This window comes from Phoca vitulina, unplaced genomic scaffold (genome assembly GCF_004348235.1).
Source record: "Phoca vitulina isolate PV1807 unplaced genomic scaffold, GSC_HSeal_1.0 scaffold13, whole genome shotgun sequence".
NCBI lineage: Eukaryota > Metazoa > Chordata > Mammalia > Carnivora > Phocidae > Phoca > Phoca vitulina.
In genome coordinates, this window is record NW_022589716.1 from 44,846,499 (window position 1) to 44,860,050 (window position 13,552).

The 13,552-nt window shown below is 57.3% G+C and overlaps 1 protein-coding gene across 2 annotated transcripts in view; it reads left to right on the top strand.

Annotated features, from left to right (window-relative positions):
* Positions 1 to 13,552, top strand: part of IQSEC1 (IQ motif and Sec7 domain ArfGEF 1) — a 169,590-nt gene that overhangs the window by 18,100 nt on the left and 137,938 nt on the right. Inside the window, exon 2 of one of the 2 annotated variants that reach the window (XM_032412014.1) lies at positions 4,660 to 4,704. The exons of the other annotated variant lie outside the window; for it this stretch is intronic. Within the exon in view, the coding sequence (XP_032267905.1) occupies positions 4,660 to 4,704 (45 nt within the window). The remainder of the gene's footprint in view (positions 1 to 4,659; positions 4,705 to 13,552) is intronic. 2 annotated transcript variants of the gene reach the window in all.

The following is a 13,552-nucleotide window of genomic DNA, read 5'->3' on the forward strand; positions in this document are numbered from 1 at the left end:
ATCAGTACATCAGAATTCTGAAAAGCGCTGTCTCCACCAGAGTTCTGAAAAGCGCCGTCTCCACCGTACAGCCGGGAATAGAAACACTGACCACTTCCTCATTCAGCAGAGGGAAACTGAGGCCAGAGAGAGGAAGGGGTTTTCCTGAGGACACACAACTGCTGTAGGGTGCCTGAAGGGGCCTCCAGCTATAACAGGCTCAAGCTCTGGGTTTTTCCTGCTGCTCCAGGCTGGGGCTGAACCACACAGGTTTTTTTAATGTAAATTTTTATTGAAATACAGTGTACAGCCTGTGGAATTGTCGCAGACAACACACTCATGTGATCAGCACCAAGGCCCCAAAACCCCGATGACCCAGCCCCCCCAGGAGCCCCCCTCGTGGCCCTGCCAGGCATGGCCCATCCCCCAGGGGGGCTCTCTCCTGACTTGTTCCAGCACAGAGCAGTTTTCCTGTTCCTGAACTTGGTATAAACGGCTGGGTGCTGTTTAGGAGCTGTGCTAGAGAGGACTGGAGCAGTCGGTTTATTCTGAAGGTAAAGGAAGTGGCCTCCCCAGGAGCCCAGTACAGTAGGGCGGGGGGGCAGGGGCTTCCGAGGAAGGACTGTCCCAGGGCAGTCACCTTGTCCAGGGTGGCCAGAAGGGGCTACTTATCCCCTGCGCCTGAACGGGAGACAGGAGGAGGAGTTGAAGCCCTGCCTGGCTGACTGAGAGCCCTATGTCCGAGCCTGGTCCAGGGTGCCCAGCGCGGGGAGAGGTAAAGCAACTCCAGTCCTCCAGTAAGACTAGTGGCTTGAAGAAGTTTCCCCACATATAAAATGAGGATTTTATATATGTGAATAAAACAAATTTGTATTAATACAGGATTAGTGTTAATGTAACACATTGATATTTTGCTGACTTACTGTTGGTATTATATATTAATATAATCTATATCATGTATGTTACATAATATAAGGTATATTGAGTAATTCTTTTGAATCCTATCTATACTAGTGATAGCTGGCATTTATGGAATGCTGACTCTGTGCCTGGCATTGTTCTAAGTGCTTTATTTTTTATTTTTTTAAAGATTTTATTTATTTGGCAGAGAGAGACACAGCGAGAGAGGGAACACAAGCAGGGGGAGTGGGAGAGGGAGAAGCAGGCTTCCCGGCGAGCAGGGAGCCCGATGCGGGGCTCGATCACAGGACCCTGGGATCATGACCTGAGACGAAGGCAGCCGCTTAACGACTGAGCCACCCAGGTGCCCCGTTCTAAGTGCTTTAAATGTATAAGCCAGTTGCCTCTTCCCAAAACACTACAGTTGGGGAGACTAAATTGAGGCACAGAGAGGTTCATTAACTTGCCCTAGGTCACACAGCTAGTATGTGGCAAAGCTAGGATTTGAACCCTGGCCCTCTTGGCTCTAGAACTCATGTTTGAATGTTTAAGGCCTGACATCTCAATATACACTCTGACATGTATGATAATAGCTGTAGGAGTACCTCAAATATGCATGCACTGGCGCTTTCTGGTTTACAAAACGCTTTTTCTTTCTCATCTCTCCTCTCATCATCCATGTGATGTTATTGCCACCCCTTGTTCCAGGAGGCGGCTGAGGCTTAGGGTTTCTGTCACCACCAAGGTTGGAACTGTGGTGTGAGCTCAGGTGGTTGGTTCCAAATGCAGGTATGCTCAGCCAGGCGGCCACAGAGATTCGGGCTGGGCCACGGCAGGCCAGGTCAGCCCTGCGTGACTGTTAAGGCCCCTCAGCCCTGTGGGGGCAGGTCGTGTTCAGAAGACAGTCCCCCTCTTCATAGGTGTACTTCAGTGACAGTGCTATCTGGCTGGAAAACATCGTGGACGCTTCGACATCTTGGAGCCATGTGTCATAGTATGGTGACGCGTCACCGTAACTCCCTCGCGGGCTCCAGCGAGGACTAAATGAGTTGATACCGGGAAGTGTTAACGGCACAGAGGAGCTGCTCCAAATAGATTTGCTCTTATTAGGGAAGGGGGAGAGAGAACAAGGGAGGAAGGGCAGGAGGGAGAGGGGAAAGGAGGAAGGAGGGAAGGAAGCAATCTGCTTAGGAGGTCACGGTCGGCAAAGAAGGCTGCAAGGAGGAGTTGACCCTTGAGCAAGGTTTTGTAGGGTGAATAGGAGTTTGCTACAGGCTAAAGAGGCAGGAAACAGAATGGTGTCCCACGTACAGGGCCCCTGAGCTGCACTTGCTTTGTGCCTCGTGAGGGTTGTGCAAGGGTTAGATGAGGACGTGTGTGGGAACAGCCCCTAGCACTAGGTGGGCTCTCTGTGGCCGGCTGGGATGTTGCCAGGTTCTCATAATGTAGTCAGAGCAGGACTAGATCTAGGGAGCCGAATCCCTGTGCTGTGTCAAGTGGCTCTGTGCCCGGGCATCTTGGCATCACTTTGCTGTGTCCCTGTCACATCATATTGGTATTTGCTCCCATGGCACATCTGCATCTGAGGGGCCAGTTGTTGGGGGAGAGGTGCTGAATGCTGGGTCCCCTTGTCAGGACTAGGGACTCCCCGAAGGCAGGAGCTCCTTGCCACTGCCAGTATGGGGTCCTGCCTCGGGAGGGAGGTAAGGCCTGCCTGGCCAACCCCGCCCTCTCTCCCCCTGGAAAAGCCATCACCCACCTGAGCAGGCACAGGACAGTGAACAGTCTGGAAAAGTGACTGGAGAGCATCCTGACACCGCCCTTTACGTCCTCTTTTCTCATTGAGCTTCGGCAAGGCCTCGTTGACACAGGCCGAGTTGCTGAGCCCTGGAGTGAGCTCTGGCTCCGGGGGGAGAGGAGCCGGTCTGCAGCCTCTGCAGCTGGGGTTGGAGAAGGAGGAGGGGCCTGGGGCAGGGCTCTGCTCTGGGGGATCTAACCCACTGAACGTGGGATCCAGCAAACCAGCAATGCTTTCACTGGACCAGAATTGCAGGTCAGTGTGGGGATGTGGAAGGAGGGTCAGCCTACTAAGGGCAAGTAGGTAAACCGAGGCTGAAGCTTGGATGACCCATGGCAAGCACCCAGAGTTGGCTCAGAATGGCAAAGCCCAAGTGCCAAGCACAGGCCCACAGGAAGCAGGGGCCCTGGACTTCTGAGGCATCGGGTGGGGGAGGGGTGCGCAGGGTGGCCACGGTGGGGAGAGGTGGCGTCCCGGGAGAACAGGCAGCGTGGCACGGGAGGAGAGGTGTAGTCCAGGGACACTGCCTCCAAGGGTGTGTCCAGTGTCATAATAGCCGCTCCCCAGGAGGGCAGGGACAGGCTGTGCTGGGGAGCCAGGCCATACCCCAAGGCCCCAGAGGTCGAGGACACTGGCCATGCTACCATGCACAGCGAACAGAGGCTTGTGTTTCTCCATAGTCGTTTCAAATCCATTATTTGCCCCCATGAACGATTTACTTATCCCCCTTTTACAAATGTGGAAACTGAGGCACGGAGGGGTAAAGGGACTTGTAGCAAACCCATGGCGAGTGAGGGTGGAGTGGGGTCTGACCCCAGGTTGGGCTGGCTCTGGGCCCAGATCCAGAGCTGGGCATCAAGTCTCTGTGCAGGGTCTCTGGACTCCGGGCATGGAGTTCATGGGCCTGGCCTGTAGTCTACAAGGACTCCAAGGGGAGGCCCCTTTAGGGATAAGCATGGTGGTCCCAGGCCAAACACACCTGAGTCCCAATCCTGGCCCAGTCCCAGTCTCGAGCTGTTAGACCCATGGTGCTTCCCCGCTCTGAGCCTCAGTATCCTCAGCCATGATGAGGCTAAGAGGCTGCCTCGCAGGCCACTGTGGGACCTCGGGTGGGGCTCCCTCCCCTCCTCTGACTGCATTCACCTGCACTCACCACCTCTGACCCACCATTTATAGCAGGTGGCAGGATTGACTGGTCTCCTCAGTGGGGCCAACAATGACCAGGACACACAAGACCCTGCCTGGAAAGATAGGCAGTGAACAAGCCCACAGCTAAATGGCTTAGCTCCTTTCACGTGGGGCTCTGAAAGAAATAAAACAGAGTGATGGGATGAGAGCATAAGGGGCAGGGCTGCTTTAGACACACCAGGAAGGCCTCTCTGAGGGGAAAGTGAGTGTCAAATGTGGCGATGGGGGCCAAGCATCCTAGGTAAAGGGAACAAGTGCAAAGGCCCTGGGGCAGGAATGAGATTGGCATGTTGCAGGACCAGCAAGGTAGCAGGGTGGTTGGAGGTGGGGGTAGGATGAGAGGAGGGTGAGGAGGCAGGGGCCAGCTCGTGCATGGGCAGGGTTGGTCAGTGGCAAGAGGGCCAGTGGGCAGAGCTGCAAGGTGGCAGGCCCAGGCCCCTGTTGGGTCTCTGGCTACAAGGAGCCTCAGGCTGGGAGACTCCCTGTGGGACCTTGGGCCTTGGTTTCCCCAGTGAGCAGGGAGTAGCTGGACTTGATGTTGCCAAGGGTCCTTTGTAACTGAGCTCTCCGAACTGGCGTGTGGGATGGAGACAGGGCAGCTTCTCACTGACCTGTCAGAGAGAAAGAAAGCACATGGTTTCTTGCATGTGGGGGCCAAACACGTTTCCCAGGGCTGCTCACCTACCCCAGGACCTGTCCTGGGTCCACCCAGTGTGGCCTGAGCCGGCATGAGCCCCGGGAGCATTTGTCGTGTGGGGGTCATGGGTAACCCTGTCTCACTTTTGCCGCCTCAGGAGCTCCCTGGAGACCGGAAGCAGCCTGTCCACTGACCACTACAGGTACTGTCTCTCCCTCTCCTCTGGGCCCTCTCTTCCCATCGGCACCGAGGGTGGGCCCAAGAGGCATCACGGGAAATTAGTCTCCCCGTTTAGCCCTAAACCTCCCCCAGGGACCAGAGGTACTGCTGACACATCCTCTGAGAACCAGTCCAGGGAGGAATGGTCCCCTGACGACTAGGGCTCAGCTAATGGTTCCTCTGAGATCCAAGGCTGGGGTCCCTCTGAGGGCCAGCCTGCGGCCACCAGTTCCCATGACAACAGGGCAGCGACCCAAGGGCGAAGCTGATGCTTTCTATCGGTTTTCGGATGGTAGTTGGGGGGAGTGGGGCTGTCCGAGGGCCTCTGCCTTCACATGTGTTTTGCACCTTGACATTTCCATAAGATGTCTTCAGAAAAAGACATGCTCTAACTTCACACGAGAGGGTTGGAGACCGAGACACTGAGGAAGGTCCTGTGGATCGGAAGTCAGTCAGTGTCTGCTCACAGGCCAGGGGCGCAAAAGACAAGTCACAGGCCGCTGGTCCCGGAGTGGTGTTGGCGTGGGGAGCCATGTCTGACGTAGCAGCCTGAGCCAGGGAGGAGGGGACTGGCCTCGTGGACTAGAAATAGGCTGGTCCTTGTGAGGGGTGGGAAGCGAGGCGCTGCCGAGAAGGGGCGTACTTGGTGACGATCCGCAAGGGTGGATGTGGCCCAGCGTGCAGAGCCAGGAGGGGTGAGGCAGAGGGTCGGGCCGAGCTGAGTCCCTCTGGAGAGCCTGAAAGGAGGCCCATGAGGTTTTGAGCCCCAGCACTGGAGACACCGCAGGGCCTGGGCCCCCTGTGCTGGGGACAAGAGCCATGGATGCTCCACTGGGATGGGATGGTCCCGGCCACCGGCTCTGAAAGCCTAAGGCTGCCTGAGGTTCTGAGGAGGGCAGAGGGGTGACCATCCGGGTGCTGCTTCCTCGAGCCGTCGTGGTGCTGGCAGCCCCCCTGGGGGGTGGACAGCGGCTCCTACACTCAGATAATCCTGTATGGGGACGCCCCATGGCCACGGCCACATGTGATACTGACAGGAGTGGGCACATGTGACAAAAGCCCACAGTAACCCAGCTCCTCACCACCGCACAGAACTAATACATTAGTATTTTACAGAAGTCACTTGTTCAGGATTCTCAGCCGGTGAGCAGAGCGTGCTGTGAACACTCCCCAAGGCCACAGCACACTCCTCGCCCGCGTGGACACACCTCCTCGTGCCCGCAGCTCCTGGGACTGCGCCGGCACCATCACACACGCTGCGTCCAGAACCCGCGCACGCTCCATTCCTCATGCGGTCAGCCCCTTGCTCGCACCCGCCCGCGCACGGGCTCCCACACCCCCACGGCCACACTGCATTTTCACGTGCTCACCGCCGGACGGCCCGGCCTGGCTGGCCCGGGGTGCTGGGCAGGTGTGTGGGTGTCTGTGACAGAACGGGCCGAGCCCAGGGTGAGACGGTCACGAAACTGCTGTAAAGACGCTGAGCCACTGGTTTCTCTGAAAACCACCCAGCAGTGTGGCTCCCCGCCGCTTTATCTGCTCTGCCAGCCCCTAGTCAGCACTCTGCTCAGGGCCAGGCGGGGAAGGCTCTAGAATGAAGGGAGGGTGCATGGGGCTTTTGTCCCTGAGTGTCTGGGGGTTGGGGAGGGGCTGTCACATGTCCCCTGCTCCCCTCAGGTTTGACCCTGACCCAGCTCTCACCAGACCAGACAGGAGGTCATGGTCAGGAAACGGCCACGGTAACCACCACCCCCAAGGCTGGTCACACTTGACCTCGAAGCCAATGACCCAGTGTCTTCATAGCCCTAGAGGACCAAGCTAGGGGTCAGAGCAGACAGCAGGACCCCCTAGCTCTGCCCTTTCCCCCTCCTCCACCCAGCCCTTATTTCATGAGCACCTATGGGTGTCGGGTGCTTGTGATACTGTGGGGAACAGTGTTGCTGTCTTTGCTGAGATGCTGTGTCAGGCGGAGGGACAGGCAGCAAACAAAGGAATCGGGCTTTAAAATACCATGTCAGGTGGTGGTAAATTCTATGAAGAAAAATAAATCCGGGTGAAGAGGATAGAGAGTGATAACAGGGTGGTCAGGGAAGGCCTCTGTGAGGAGGGACCATTTAACCAGACACCAGAAGGAAAGTGGAGGTGAGCCACGTGACTGGAGGAAGAGCATCAGGCAGTGGGGATGGCCCGTGCAAAGGTCCTGAGGTGGAACGTGCTTGGTCCATTTGAGGAACAGAAAAGGGGCAGGTGCCAGTTGGGATCTGTGATGTTGCAGTCCCATGCATCCTGACTGCTGACCCTCGCGGCAGCCTTGGGGCACAGGCAGAGCCAGGCTCAATGTTCTCATTTCACAGATGAGGAAAACTGAGATGCAGAGACCAGAGGAATATTGGTGTCCGACCCAGGCCCAGGACCCAGGGCCCCCACCAAGCCTCTCCCACCAGCACCTGGCCTCCGTGCGCTTTTTGTGCGGCAGCGCTGTGGGAGCCTCGGGGAAACCTGGCCCTCAGGCCCCAGTGGAAGAGGTGCCATTCTGCCCGTCCATCCCACGGAGGTTCTGGAGGCCCCATTCACAGCTTGGGAATTCAGAAACAAAGGTCCCAGCCAGCAATTGCCTCCTTTCAAAGGCACAGCCGGCTTCCTCTGCCACAGGCGTGAGAGGGAAGCTGATGTCCTGGTGGGGGGAGAGGGGCGGGGCGGCACTTCACGAGGCCTGTGCTACCTTGGCAAACAGGCAGACAGGCTCCTCACCCTTGGCAGATGGCCACTGTCACCCTCCTTCCCCATCTGCCCCGCGGTTATCAGCCCGGTTCTCCAGCGGCTCATGTCTCCCCAGCCCCGGACAGTGCGGGGCTTTCTGGGTCCAGCTTGGGCGCAGACTAATGATGCTGGGTGTGCCCTTTCCCTGGCTGGGCCTCACACTCCCTGTTTGTACAATAGGAGCCTTGGACTGAGCCATTTCGAATGCCCTTCCAGTTGTAACTGTCCACGATGGGATATTTCCAGGCGAGTTACTCTCCAGGGCGGGGTTTCTCTGTTTCACCACTACTAACAGCTGGGGAGGGATTGTTCTTTATTGTGGGGGCCATCCTGTGCATCAGAGGATGTTGAGCAGCATCTACACACCACTAGATGCCAGTAGCACACCCCTCCCCAGTTGTGGCAACCCCAGATTTCTCCAGACATTGCCACCTGGCCCCTGGCGGGGCGGCGGGGAGCGGCAAAATCGCCCCTGGTTGAGGACCACTGTTCTAGAAGCAGCATGCGTGCCAATGCCAGAGAATGCCCTCCTGGCGCAGGTGACTCTGTTCTTTGGCTTTGTCAGAGTGCGGGGCTGGGATCAGGCCCCTGGTTCCGCACCTGGCCCCCAGGAGCCTGGCAGCCTGACTCAGCACCAGCTCCCATCTGAGGCTGCCGTCTCCTGGATGTCCCCTCTCACGCATGGTACGGAGTCTTTTCTGAGCCTCAGTTCCCTCATCTCCGAGCAGGGGAGGGTCGTAAGGACCCCACGGGACCACCACTGTATAAATGATGTTGAGCCAACCAGGGACCTGGAGTGGGGGGCGGGGGGGGTGCTGTTCGTAGGAGGGCATTTCGTGTGCTAAGACCCTTCCATTCTGCTACCCAAGCTCCTTCGTTCCTTCCACTAATGATGACTGGGTGCCTGTGGTGGGCCCAGCTGGGGCCGAGCTGGGGGATGGGCGGTGAAAAGAGAGAGAGGCGGGGGCCCTGCCCAGGAGATGCGCATGCTGCAGCCAGCGCAGAGCGGTGGTAAATAAGTAACCAGGATCGTTTCGGAGGAGGGCACGTCCAGGGGAGCAAATTAGGGCGCGGGGTGAAGGAGGCTCTGAGGAGGTGTTGGAGGTGATATCTGATGGATGATGAGTTGCTGCCCCAGAGGAGGGGGCTCCTCCGGCGGAGAGCACTGCATGGGAAAAGGGTGTTGTGGATTAGGGGACATGAAGGGGGGGCGGGTGTCTGCGGGTCGGGAGCCTAGAGAGGTCAGACGGCCAGCAGGAGCCAGTTTGTCGGTCAGGAGTTTGGCCTTTCTTCTGAGAGTGGCATGTGGCCACATGAGGGTATGGAGAAGAGTGACATTTTAAGGTCCCTGTGGCTGGTGTGTAGGGAATGATCCCTAGAGCGGTCAGAGCAGAAGCAGGACCCACCGGCAGGGATGGGGAGAGAGGCCAGGCCGCATGGTTCTGCTCTGTTGCCTGGGACGGCCTGGGGCCACACAGCCACCCACTCTGCCCGTGGCCCCCTCGTTCCCGCCCAACAGCCCGTGGCCCCTCAGCCCCACGGCTCTCCTCCCTCCCGCCCTCCCTGGCTGGCGGCGGGAGTCCCCTCCCAGCAGCCAATGAGCAGCTGTCATCGAGGTTCCATTTTAGATTTTATCAATGTGTCCCCGTCACCCGGGCAACGGCTCCGGCGGCCCTGTCAGTCTTTCTCTGCCTGCCTTTCAGAGCCAAGCTGCTCCCACCCACACCATGTGGCTAAGTGGTGAGTTCTCGCTCACCCAGGCCGGACTGGGATTCCACCAAACATAACCGATCTGGGTAGCAAGGTCGGCATTCGCCTGTCATTTTGCCCCCTCCTGGCCTCACGCCCGGGTCTTTGGGGCCAGAGCCACTCTGGGCCAGGCAGGCGGGTGGGCAACCACCCGGCCAGGTGCGGGTGAGGCCACCGAGTGTCCAGGGCCTGGTTGGAAGAAGGGGCTTTGAGCCGCCATCAGGAGCCCCAGCATCTAGGCCCCCCAGGATGACGGGCCGGGGGCCCCTGCCACTGGGCACAGCCAGGGCTGCCTTGGTTTGCCCTGGGGAGCCCCAGGGGAACCCCAAGAAGAACCAGCCGCCAGAGACAGCAGCAGTCTGAGACTGCCCCGGGTGAGCAGCACCAACGAGTTGCTAGGCTTTTGTGCACGCTGCTCTTTGTATTGGAGGCGTGTGCTCTAGGAGCCGGCTGGGCAGGGCCGGGCCATGTGAGTGGGGGCTGCGGCGGGACCAGGGTGGGCCAGAGTGGCCAGGCCCCCAGCTCCCCCCAACCCCTCTCTGAGTCCCGGTGGAGGAACCGCGGTGGGCCGGCTGGAGACTGAAAGGTGAAAATGCTCAAGTTCAAGGCCTTTTGCCTGGATTACTGGCAGTTCCTGTGCCTGCAGCCGCTGCATGGAGTCTATAAAAGGTATGTGGACCCTCCGGGGAGGACCTCTGCCACAGGGTAACGGGCTGTGAGGTGAAGTCCCCCCCACCCCCCAGCCCGCCGACTGCAGGGCCTCCTCAGGTCGGCCAGGGGGGTCCCCGCCACTGACCAAGAACGGCGGGGGCGTTTGCCGCGGGTCACTTTGCAACTCGGCTTAATTGTACTCTCATCTCCCTCTAGCCCTGAAACTGGTAGGCTTTCTGCAGGGAAGTGCTCGCCCCAGAGTGTTCAGTGGCCAAATGCTGTGTTTCATTGTTTCTTGCTGCTGGGATCAGCCCTGGAGTGGACTGGATCTTGGGCAGGTGTGACCCCGCAGGAGGGCAGCCTGGCCCTTCCACGGTACATTCCCTCCGGCCTACTGGGTGGCTCATGTGATTCACAGGTGTGACTGCCTGCATCCCAAGCAGGAATTTGAGACCTATTTGGGGAGGCTGAATGGGGGATCCCTGGTCTGGAGGTCAGGAGACCGGAGTTCAAGTCCCTTCCCTTGTTGTGTGACTTTGGACAGGTTGCTTTCCCTCTCTGAGACCCAGTTTCCCCATCTTTTGGTGTTTGGAACTGATTATAGTGGCATTTGGGGACTGCTCCCTGCAGACACCACGAGCCCGAATGTTAACAAACCTGACAATGTCTTCTGCACGTGTGTTCTGTCTGCTCGCACACCTTGGCCGAGAAACGCGGGGGCCTAGGCCAGCGGGAAGGGCATTGTGGGCCATCCCCGTGGTCTCCTTCAACGGCATGTAATGAAAGACCTGGGAGGAGGGAATTAGAATACCAGCTATTCTGAGGGAATTAGTTTTTCCTGATTTCACACTCTGTGAAGTCCACAGCTATTAGCATGCGAGCAGCTCTGGGAAAGCATGGCAGCTTTTCTTTTCTCTTCCAGGGGCTTTCTCCGAAGGGGGCGGGCCCTGAGGGTCTCCCGGCAGCCTCAGAAAGCAAGTCCCTGTTCTTGGGCGGGTGCCAGGGAAAGAGGCCTGTCCTGCATCTGATGAGCACTGCCACATCTGAGCGGAAGGCCCCACCAGGTGGGATCTCCACCCTGTGCAGGTGGCCGAAACTCCACCCTCACCCCAGGGAGCTGGTTGTTAGAGCCTTGGGGCACCTGGCATATTCTGGCTGTTAGTTATCAAGTGACAGCGGAAGGTGGGGCACTTTCCATGTTCATTCATCGTCAGCCCTACTGCTAAAGAGGCACTAAGCCCCCACTCTGAGCAGGTGAGCCAGTAGAGACTGCAGGGCAGGCAGCCAAGTAAGTGAGGCCACAAGATTTGGACCTAGGTCCCTCTTGTTCTAAGACAGTCTCTCTTGAGTGCTCCCCAACTTGAGGCCATGCAAGCACACCAGGGCCTTGGAGCGGGAGGGATGACTGAGGCACAGCCCTGCTCCACAGGGGCTCAGGTGGAAAAGGTAGGAGTCGCGGTCAGGGTGTGGGGGCTTCACGGAGGAGGTGACAGCTGAGCGGGCAGTGAAGAGTCTAGAGAAGTTGGCAGGGCTGAGAAGAAGGTGGGTTTCCAGGCAAAGGGAAAAGCATGTGGGGAAAGAAACCAGAAGCTTTCAAAGGGCAGATGTCTTCAGGTGGTAGCAAAAGACCATGGAGCTCGGAGGGGGTGCCAGGGACTGGAGTCCAGGACCTGGGGCTGGGCTTTGTGCTGCACACAGTGAGGACCCCATGAGAAATATAGGGAGGGAGGGGGGGACAAGCTGAGTGTCACCTCTGGGAGTCCCATGATCCTTGTGAGCAGCCTGGCTCAGCCTCCAGGGGGAGCTGGTGACAGCCCCCTTGGCCCCCGCCCACCGTGGGAAGTTCATATTCAGAGTTGGGGCTCTTTTCCCAAGCCCCTACTGCAGCCCAGAGACAAATGGGATATAATCCTCAAGGAGCTCCCAGGCTCCAAGGGGAATAGACCCACTAACAAGCCATGAAAATTAAAGATGGGAGGTAGAAGTGGCACAAAACTACCAGCAGCATGAGGGAGGCTGTCTGGGAGAAATCCAGGAAGTCTTCCTGCAGGAGGTGGCATCTGAGCTGGCTGTAGGAGTGGGATTTTTCCAGACAGGGAAGGGCAGAGAGCATGGCTTAAACAAACAGAAGGAAGTAGGACCGAGCCTGGCATGGTTCAGAAATGGCCAAATGTGAGGCTGAAGTGTAGGGTACCTGTAAGGGGATGAGCCTAGAAAGGAAGGCAGAGTAGGTGACGATAATGCTGAAGCTCAGTGAGCACCCAGTACATGTGAGGTCCCATTCCAAGCCCCAACCCTGCGGCAACCCAAACAAGTGGGGGACGTGATTATCCCGTTTTCCCGCTGAGGGGAAACTGAGGCACAGGAAGGAGAAGTAGTTTGCCCAGAGTCCCATGGCCTGTCAGTGGGACCATCCGGATTTTACCAGGTGATCTGGCTGCGGAGGCCACTCGCTGCCAGCTGAGGAGTCGAACTATGCATCCCAGCAAATGAGATGCTCAGGGCTGGGTCAGTCCTCTCTCCATCCCCAGTGAGTGACCATAAATAACGGTGACACATCAGGGAGACAAGAACTTGGCTTTATGATCAGACCTCATCCTGGCAGAGCGCTCAGAAACTCACTTTCCCTCCAAGCCCGCCCCTGTACGATGTGGGAGGGCTGCTAGCCCACCTCTCAGGGCTTTTGTGGGGATTGACAGGGACAACTCTGGGAAAGCACTTAGTAGGGGCATAGGAAATGGTGGCTGTCCTGGCCCACACAGACCTTCCATCCCGCCCCCCCTCCCCCGCCCAGGAAGGCTTTGCAAACAGAACCTCTTGGCTTTTTTCCTGATGCCATATTCCGTTGTTTAAAACAGCGACCCAAAACTTAAGAGTATGAAAAGGATGTTTTGCAGACAATGCATAATTAACCACTTCTAAACACAGGGTGTGCCAGGCTCCCTTGAAGCTGTTAATTATTCTTCATTAGAGATCTTAAATTAATGTAAAATAATCCTGGAGCTCTGCCAGAGGCTGAGGCTGGGGGAGGAGCGGAGCTGCTTATTTCAACTAGAGAATGAAAGAATGTTTGTAGGGCACTTCTGCATTCCGGGGGGGGGGGGGGGGGAGGTGGCCCTGCGGTTCTTCAGCTTTGGCCAAGAGGCCACTGTAGGAGGACATGGAACCCTCCCCCCAGTCGCCAGAGCCGAGCAAACCGCAGGGTACACTTGTTCAAGAAACAGGTGCAAAAACGTAGAGAGAAATATACCCAATCGCCTGACTTCACAAATAAACTGTTACCAATGTGGCGGGTGGCCCCTGTGGACCTCCCCCAAATGCCATCCCACGCCCGCCCGCTCCCCCAGAGTTAAACCTAAGTAGTGCGCCGCCACCTCCCCCCTTTTCCATCTGTCTATTTCCCATGCACATTCTTATAACTTTGCTAACACAAAAGCTGTTTTACATGTTTTTAAACTTCAGATATATGATGTAATCTGCAACCTGCTTTTAAAAATCTTTCAATTGCAGTAAAGTACACATAAGTTATAATCGACCATCTTAGCCATTTTTTAAGTGTCCTGTTCAGTGGCATGAAGCACATTCACACTGTTGTGCAAACATCACCACCATCCGTCTCCAGGGTATCACAGAACTCTGTCCCCCTTAAACACCAGTGCCCCCCATTCCCC